Source organism: Amyelois transitella, chromosome 27 (genome assembly GCF_032362555.1).
Source record: "Amyelois transitella isolate CPQ chromosome 27, ilAmyTran1.1, whole genome shotgun sequence".
NCBI classification, from domain to species: Eukaryota; Metazoa; Arthropoda; class Insecta; order Lepidoptera; family Pyralidae; genus Amyelois; species Amyelois transitella.
Window position 1 is genome coordinate 5,754,066 of NC_083530.1, and position 10,111 is coordinate 5,764,176.

The 10,111-nt window shown below is 34.0% G+C and overlaps 1 protein-coding gene across 1 annotated transcript; it reads right to left on the reverse strand.

Annotated features, from left to right (window-relative positions):
• Window positions 1-778: 778 nt before the first annotated feature.
• LOC106130379 (uncharacterized) lies at window positions 779-5,812 on the reverse strand. The gene is made up of 4 exons (XM_060951924.1): window positions 5,203-5,812; window positions 1,661-1,915; window positions 1,098-1,309; window positions 779-784 (listed from the first exon to the last, which is right to left on the reverse strand). Exons 1-4 carry the CDS (start codon window positions 5,810-5,812, stop codon window positions 779-781), a joined length of 1,083 nt encoding a protein of 360 aa, XP_060807907.1.
• Between the last annotated feature and the right edge of the window lie 4,299 nt (window positions 5,813-10,111).

Genomic DNA, 10,111 nt, shown 5'->3' on the forward strand with positions numbered 1-10,111 from the left:
TGGTTGACGTCTTCTTTTATACTTCTGATGATATTTTTGGTGTATCGTTGAGAAGCGTCTGACAAAATGCTAGATTGGCCGACTGTTAAATTAGACTTCTTGAACAGTAAGTTTATGCGTCTATTAATCTTCTGTGCTCTCTTTTCTTTGGTCATTTTCTAGCTTTGTTTCAAATAGTCATGCCCAGTCTTCTGTAAGCAGAAATTTTCTTCTATTCATCTGTATTTTTACTTATTCCCGAGGTACGAAGTGGCCAAAAGGTATAGAGCCAATACTTATAAAAAATCATATCATACCTAATCCGCACTTAATTATGTCTAACCTTGAATGTTTTGAGACAATAATGACTGACTAGCTAAAGCATCATAAACATTTAGGAATTTAAAAAATATAATTAAGGATTATTCGATATCTTATTTGGAAGTATTGTATTACTAAAATATAGAATGAATGATAAGATATTATGAAAAAGAAGACTTGTACTTGATTTCAAAAGATTTATCAATCATATAGACAAGAAATATGAAAAAAAATTAAATCAAAAAATAAATATGCAACTTTGTGTATATTATAAAAGACAAAACATATCAAAAGCCTAGCTCAGAAGAAAACCAACGCAGACCAGGTGGTTTTGTCTGTTTTGTGTAATGAAATGATAAAAAATTATTTTCTTTTAATGGAATTTGCGCGTGGTTGTTTTGTTTACGTGTGGTTTTCGACATTAAAAATGACTTAAATTTGTCATTGAAGACATAAAAATAAACAATGCTTACAACAATTACTGCTATAACCAAAACCAAAGTAAAATGAAAAGCATTTCTATGGCAACTCGATTTAGGCTTAGCAGAATCATTACTTGGTGTTGCCTTTTCTATGTCATCTACATTACCATCATCATGTCTGTCATAATCGCCACAAAATTCTGCATCTTTTAATGCTATTTTAGAAGTTTTGTGTTTTACTATTGTAACATTTTTACCCGAATTGTCTTTTTTGTATAAGAGTTCGCATTTCTTGGAACATCTGTCACAATAAAAAGTTATGATTTTAGGCATTTCATTTTTCATTTCAATATTCAAGAGTGATTTTGACTTCACTTTACTTTCAACATTTGCTTCTCCAACTGTCATATCTGTGACTCTTAGTATAGACTCGCTCTCTATAATATTGTAAGAAGCACTTTTCTTGAGACTTTTCTTTGGTGAATCTGTTCTTTTTGGTTCCTTTATTAATTTTAAACCAGAAAATCCTGTGACTGGAACTTTAGGTGCAGAGGTTTGAACCTCTTTTGACTCAGTTTTAACTTTAACTGAAAGATCAGGTAAACAAGGTAATACTTTTCTATTACTAGGCTCAACTGATATTTTTTTTTTAATATTTGATTTGCTTGACTCATGAATAATGTCATCAATTTTAGGGTAACTTGGAGTCAATTCAAGATTAATTACATTTTGTAATTTATGCACAACTTTTACCAAGTTTGGATCGATAGATGATTTAGATACATCTTTCGTCAAATAAGCAGTTGGTGTACTTTTTGATTCCTCTTCTTTGTTAGTTATCGAATTAGTAGGCAAGACAATACTTTCGATTTTTGTTCGACTTTCATTGGGTGCGGTTTGTATGCTATCAATATTTGTATAACTAAGACTGTTCTTACAAGATTCTAATTTTCTTTTCATATGCTCATAAACAAGATTTTCAGCTGTTTGAGATATATTTTTGACAATTTCCTTAAGTTCTATAATATCTCTACTAGTAACAGTATCATGTTCAATTTTACTATTATAACATGACGTTATTGAATTTCCTGTAGTAGAGTTTTTACTTTCGAAGATATATTTGGCCTTGCTAGCAGCTCCATCGAGTAAAGGTATAATTGTTGGAAATGTTTTCGTTGTATTATTATGAAACACTAATAAAGACGGAGGAGAACATATTCCATGTTCATTATTTAGTAAAGAATCCTTTTTATTTTCTTTAATTACAGTTTCTTTTCCATCATTTTCATTATTGTCAGTATTTTTATCGTTCGTTTGAATATCCATAAAAGGACTTATGTTGATATTAACATCGAATTTTATATTCTTACATTCATTGCTGTTAAAAAAATATTGGCTTATTTTTTCGACATACCCCATTAATTCCTTTTCAAAAGGGGTCTTGGAAAATGTTCTGGTAGAGTGTTTTCGAGAAAATCTGCTACTATATAGTTTTTGAAAGTTTTTTCTTTTTCGTTTACAGTTCCCTGGGTTTGCACTATGCTTTATAGACTTGTTACGCGCTGTCGATTTAAGGCAGTTCTTGGTATTGCTACTAACTTTCTGATTTTTGTGAATTGAGACTTTATTATTTACTGTCGTCGTTACAATAGAGATATCACTTTTAATGATATTTTTCGGTGTCTTTTCATCTATTGACTTCTGGCTCTCAGGCTTTTTGTCAAAACTATCAGAGATAGGATCAGCAATATCTCTCAGTATGGTTGTATTGCTTTGTGCCGATAAAGTAGTTACAACTGTTTGACTTTGCATTTTGATTTTAATGTTTTTGGATCCACTCATAACAAAACCTTTAGAGATTTTAGGTTCGGTCATCGTGAAAACTTCTTTTGTACTGTGAACCAAAAAATTAGCATCAGTGCTTGTGACATTTGCAGGGTCGGTAATGTACATAGTTCTAACCAAGCTAGGCAAAGCTTCAAAGTTATTTTTAAGTTTATTCTTGGTTCTGGTAGATGTTTTACGTCTAGGGCCAGATGAACTCTTATGAAATAACTTAGGGATTATTTTAAGAATGTGAACATTATTTTGTGTAATGCTGTCAGTAGTAAAAAATAAGCAGTTTTGGATAGAAGACTTTGAACAAGCTAACACTTCATCCGGCGTCATGGTAAACTGCTCTTCCGTGATCGTACTTTCCATTTCGAGATTTTTCGACTTCTGATGGCTTCCATCCATTGTAAACGTTTTGCCTACCGAAGAAATCTTAGGAACGCTCAATGAAGATAATAATAGTTTAAAAAAAACTAAAAAACTACACTTTTATTGCTAATCAAACTAAAAAATAGAAAATAAAAATTAATGACAAAGGAATTCAGTAGTAGCAAGTCGAACAATCAGTTATAGTCAGTTGTAGTAGTAATTACCTCGGATTAAAATTATAACAAAATTAAATTTATAAACAAAACAATTTAAATCAGAGTAAAAAGCGTGGGGTGCCTGATGTAGTAAATATTAAAATCATTCTATTAGCATATATTTATGACAAGAGAGTTATGAAAATGAAGTAAAATGCACCCCACGCTTTTTACTCTGATTTAAATTGTTTTGTTTATAAATTTAATTTTGTTATAATTTTAATCCGAGGTAATTACTACTACAACTGACTATAACTGATTGTTCGACTTGCTACTACTGAATTCCTTTGTCATTAATTTTTATTTTCTATTTTTTAGTTTGATTAGCAATAAAAGTGTAGTTTTTTAGTTTTTTTTAAACTATTATTTATTTTCTATTTTTTAGTTCGATTTGCAATAAAACGGGTAGTTTTTTAGTTTTTTTATACAATTATTTTTTGGAAGTTAACACTTCTGGTATAACTATCTTACTAGAAAAGACTTTCGCAACCATGCGCCCATCGCCGGAGGTTTTCACAACTAACTTTCTTAAAGTTATATGTGGCCTGATTGGATTAAATCTCATAATATTCTCATCATCATGATTCTTTTTAAGGCGATGGGCTTGCAACCTGTCACTATTTGAATCTCAATTCTATCTTAAAGCCAAATAGCTGAACGTGGCCTATCAGTCTTTACAAGACTGTTGGCTCTGTCTACCCCGCAAGGGATATAGACGTGATTATATGTATGTATGATGATTGTTAAACCCAGTTGAAAAGAATTTTATAGTGATAAATCACTGTTAATAATATTTTTGACTATCCAGCAAACGTAATAATTTTCGATTGTGGCCTTGCCAGGAATCAAACCACAAGATTAAGAGGCAGATTGATACAGGAACAAAAATATTTCAAACATACCTCCACTGCCTTTACAACCAGGAACGCAACAAAGTTTATCTGAAGACATCGTGGCACTTTTGTTGTAAAATCTGTCTTTCACAAAAACAAACACAAACTTGGGACTCCTATCTCAAATAATAAGGTACTTTTTACAGGAGTCCTATCTCAAAATATCTGCACAACACAGTAAACACAGTCAGAGTCCAATCTCAGATGATAAAATCACACGAATATCCGGAAGAACAAAGCTCGACTCAACGGAAGATTCCAAACTCCAAATAACGACAAGTTATCAGCACAAAACAAAGTGCAAATAGGTAAATACACAGGCACCGGTAAAAAACAACAGAAAGAAAGTTTACAGGTGTTCGAATCGAATTCAATCAAAACTTACTGCAAAACTTATTTGACATAAAAAACTGTCACTCATTTTCCAAACGAGTATTACAGTGTTGCTATTATAAATAGGCAAAAGATACCTAATGTTAATTCAAGAATTGCATTAATATGTTAAATACGTATTAAATATCGCAAAGTTCTGTAGGTAGTAACTTTATTCTTGTATTTTTGTAAATTTAGTTGTTCAATTTTCATTTATTACTTTTGTTTTATTACTTATATATTTTTTATTGTTTTAAAATATTCTACTAATTCTACTATGGTTTCTAATGGTAATTCTAAATGGAGCAATGCGATGAAATAAAGAAGCCTCAGGTTAATAGTAACATTATATGGAAATATATTACATCTCTTTTTGACTCATTATACGTCAGAACTTCTTGGTTTCTTGTATGGAGATTACTGCCACTGGTGCTATCTCTGTCTCTCTTACTCTCATACGAAGGATCTAAAAATGAATTTATTAATCCTGGCAGTTTTAATAAGGATAATGAGAAACTCTTATCAAAATATTGCATTGTCATCGGTCCTTGATACGTGTGCAAAGTTCCAAGTTGATCAGACGTTTAGAAATCAGTGAAAATTAAGCTCAAAGATTCCGTTACATACATACATACATACATACATACATACATACATACAACCCAAGCTAATAAAAGCGTAGTAAAAATCCACTTTGATTATGTTTCTTTGAAATATGGTAAGAGTTGCTTTTTAGGGCTTTCTTTAATTTCGGACAAGATTTAGGCTTCCGTCTCTTTTTACAAATCTGACAAATACCTGAGCTGGTGCCAGCTTTGCCTTGTGGGATTTTATTATCTCTCTCTAGAGAATAATTTGTGTGCGAATAATTATTAGCATCTTCCATGTACAATCTATACAGAATGGAATCTAGCACGTTATTGAATTTTCGTTTTATATCTTTGTCATCTGTCAAATGTTTTTCAACCCATACATTGAGATGGTGTTTAAGATTTTCCATCATAAGAATTGTTACATCGGCATTGAAAGAATTATCATTATCTAAAGCGCTTTTTTTGTTATCGCCACTACCACTGGAGTCTTCGAATTCTTCGACTGTTTCGTTATCAACAGCATAAAAATTCGAGTATTTCGTTTTTGCCGAAGAAGCTAGACTTGTCAATTTCTTTTTGCAATACCTCCGAAGGATACAGTTGTCCGTTTCCAGACTGAGGTCTCTTTTCAGTTTTCCTTTATAAGTGTAATAGTCGTCCCGTTGCAATTCTCTTTTGATTCGTCGGATGGCACTTTTGGTGTAGCGTTGAGATGCGTCAGAGAAAATACTGGATCGGGCCACTGTCAAGTCTGACTTCTTGAACAGCACTTTTGTGTGCTTAGTCTTCTTCGGTTCGCTCCGTTCGTTCCTCATTTTTTAGCTCATGTGTAAGACAGTCATGACCAGTCTTCTGTAAGCAGAAACATTCTTCTATTCATCTTTTTCTCTATTGATTGTTGTGTTACATCCTCACTGGTAATCTCAACAGATCTCTAAATCAAATTTATATCTTTCTGTTTATATTTTTTACCCAGTTATCATTTATCAAAATTAATTTTTTTTCAATACACGTCACATTTCTTCTCAATAAACTTACGGATAGCTATTTCAAGAAAATACATATAATGCAATGAAAAGACTTCAACTTCCGACAATTTTAGCATTCTTAGCTTTCGCTCCATTATTCAAATAATGTGAAACTTAAAGCCTACGTTTATCACACCTGTCATACTTATAATGACCATCCTACTAATATTATAAATGCAAAAGTTTGTGAGTATGTAGGATGTCAGTATGGATGTTTGTTACTCTTTCACGCAAAAACTACTGAACCGATTACGATGCAATTTGCTATGTAGGTAGCTAAAGACCCAGAATAACATACTTAAAGGCTACTTTTTAGCCCGGAGTTCCCGCGGGATTGGTTGTTACGTTATGATAGTGTTTCTCTAGTAAGTACTTCATACTTTTATGACATAGAGGCTGGATAAAGATGTTTGATCGTTGATAAAAACAGTATCAAAAAGTAAGGTACCTACTTGTACTTACAGAAATAGTACTGCGCTTTTGTGAGTTTTTGACCTTTGTTAATTATAAGTTAACTATTCACCTGGAGTATGCATGCGTAATATTCGCTTCGTTTTATATACATACATATACAGTCACGTCAATATCCTTTGGGGATAGACAGAGGCAACAGTCTTGAAAAGACTGAAAGGCCACTTTCAGCTGTATGATTATATGATGGAATTGAGATTCAAATAGTGACAGGTTGTGTGATTTATCCCTTAGTTCACCTCATATATATTGAACGCAACATGGTTTTTAAAACATAAAGAAAGATTCAAAAAGAGGTTTCCATCCCTGTAGCTTTCTTTTCCTTAGAAAGTGGGGATAGCGTTCACTATATACACGGCTGCGGTAAAATATTAGCCAATCACAAGCCGCCAACCTTACCTCTCTACGCTCCAAATTTGCAACAACAAGAAATTCTTCGCGAGAACTGTAATACTAAAACCTATGCACTTTCTATCTAGTATTAGGGTTCATGTTACGTTTCAAAAAACTTTAAAAACGAAAAAGAAATGATTACTTACACAATAAAATCAGGTCATTTTACGAATTCACAATCAATTTTTCAAAAAATTATTGTTTTACAGCAGTAAATAGCAAACGTTACATGAAAGATAAAAAAATTTTCATTTCGGGAATGTCGTAATCAATGTCAGTCAAAAATGATTTCTTCTTAAATCTTTTAAGTTTTTGCAATCGCAGAGTTTTAAACACCGAAAAAAAAATTATTTCGTAGGGAACTTGTAGCGCTTAAACTAATACCTTCTTACATATATATAATCACGTCTTTATTTTCTGCGGGGTGGTCTGACCCAACAGTCTTGGAGGACACGTTCAGCCGTTTGTCTTAATGATAGAATTGAGATTCAAATAGTGACAGGTTAGTAGTTTTTAAGCCAATCGCCTAGAAAAAGAATCCCAAGTTTATAAGCCTTATCCTTAGTCGCCTTTTACGACATCCATGGGAAAGGGATGGAGTGAATAATCACGTCGATCCCGCAAGGAATATAGACGTGATTATTTGTAAATTGTAAATCTTATCCTATGACGAAACCCTAAAAACGGAAAAGGTTGCTTTAATAATTTACCACAATGCAATAAGATAAAATAAGAATTCTTACTTAAACCGGGTCGCATTTACTAAGGAAAATCCTTACCAGGAAATAAAGAATAGAAACATATAGCTAACGGCAAAATCTATCTAATTAGGTTAAGTGGTTTATCCGTCTATGCGTGGATAAATTGTAAGTAGCTAAAGTGAATGTATCTGAATTTTATATATACAGGGTGTAATAAAAAGAATTACCGGCCCCTGTTACTCAGTGATAGTGAGCTTGTCTGTGACACCGGAGAGCCAAGGTTCGAATCCCGGCCAGGGCATGGTGAGAAACGTTCTTTCTCCGAGCTGAGGATATTTTTAGCCCATCTCCTAGTTACCTTTTACGACATCCCTGGATAAAAGGTGGAGTGGTCCTATTCTAAAGTGCGGAAACCACACGGCAATGAAAATAAGAATCAATTCAATTGAAATGACTCATCTTTCAGAACGTGCATGATTTGATCAAGGTACGTTGACTAAGCAGATATACAAGGAGAGTGTGGAGGGAAAGGTCGGGGTGGGAAGTGGATTATTTAAGTTTCTGTATAGAAACATACATACATACATATAATCACGTCAAAATTCCTTGCGGGGTAGACAGAGCCCGCAGTCTTAAAAATACTCATAGGCCACGTTCAGCTGTTTGGCTTATTGATAGAATCGAGATTCAAATAGTGACAGATTGCTAGCCCATCGCCTAAAAGATGAATCCCAAGTTTATCAGCCTACACCTTAGTAGCCTTTTACGACACCCATGAGAACGAGATGGAGTGGTCCTATTCTTTTATTGCCGGGAACCACACAGCCAGAACATTAAATAAAAAATGTACACTTACTATTATTAAAAGTCCACAAAACATAGGTATTATCCACTGTTGAAAAACAAAATGGCGACTGTAGAATGAACAGTTCCGTGCAATCGAGAAACTTCTTCGGTTAGCTGGGCACTGGCCACTCTAAAACCATAAGCTAAATAAAACCGAGTACTCACGACACGACACGACACGAATATAATATAAGTAGGTTTAGGTAGGGTTGACAAAAAAATTTTGCTGGACATTTAGGATTCTTATAGGCAATGGGCTAGCAACCTGTCACTATTTGAATCTCAATTCTATCATTAAGCTGAACGTGGCCTATCAGTCATTTTAACAGTGTTCGCTCTGACTGCTCTGAGTGCCGTGTGGCAATACAAAATAGAATAGGACCACTCCATCTCTTTCCCATGGATGTCGTAAAAGGCGACTAAGGGATAGGTTTATATACTTATGATTCTTTTTTTAGGCGATGGGCTAATAACCTGTCACTATTTGAATCTCAATTCCATCATTAAGCCGAGCAGCTGAACGTCGCCATTCTGTCTTTTCGGGACTATTGGCTCTGTCTATCCCGTAAGGGATATAGACGTGACTATATATATGTATGTTGCTCTGACTGACATCCTTAGAGGTTAGAGGGGTTAGTGCGAGTTTTACTCGATCAAACGTGTCGAGCAAGTAATCGCGAATTTGTATCGAATTGAATTAGTGCCATCGCATCGCTTAGGAATAGGCTCATAAACTTGGGATTCTTCTTTTAGGCGATGGGCTAGCAACCTGTCACTATTTGAATCTCAATTCTATCGTTAAGCTAAACAGCTGAACGTGGCATATCAGCCTTTTCAAGACTATCTATCCCGCAAGGGATATAGACGTGATTATATGTATGTATGTTGTGTTGTGATTCTGTGACCATTGCTACTGCGTTTTTAAAAGACAAACGCGGAACGAAATCGCATCGTGAGTGTACACAATAAAACCGCATCGTAAGCTAGGTGGGGCTCCAACGACCACAATAAGCCAGGGTTAACACAACTTCGGGCAACAGCTAAACTCTCGCTTAATTAAAATTAAAATGGCGCATGTGTTCCTTTATAACACCATGGCTGTTGGACGGTTAAACTTTTGGAGCTATGAGTTTGTAATCTATACATATAATAAAACAGTAAAAACATTTTGTGCCGTGTGGTTCCCGGCACCAATACAAAAAAGAATAGGACCACTCCATCTCTTTCCCATGGATGTCTTAAAAGGCGACTAAGGGATAGGCTTACAAATTTGGGATTCTTTTTTAGGCGATGGGCTTGCAACCTGTCACTATTTGAATCTCAATTCTATCATTAATTCAAATAGCTGAAAGTGGCCATTCAGTCTTTTGAAGACTATTGGCTCTGTCTACCACGCAAGGGATATAGACGTGACCATATGTGTATGTTTGTATGCAATTAAAATTAAAATGGCGCATGTGTTCCTTTACAGCACCACGGCTGTTAGACGGTTAAACTTTTGGAGCTATGAGTTTGTAATCTATCTTCTATACATAATAAAACAGTAAAAATATTTTGTCTGTACATTTAGTATTTTTGACTGAAATGAATAGAGGGACACTTAGAATGAATAATAGAAAGAAAAAAAAATCTTTTTGAATTTTTTGCCTGTCTGTCTGTCTGTCTGCCTGTCTGT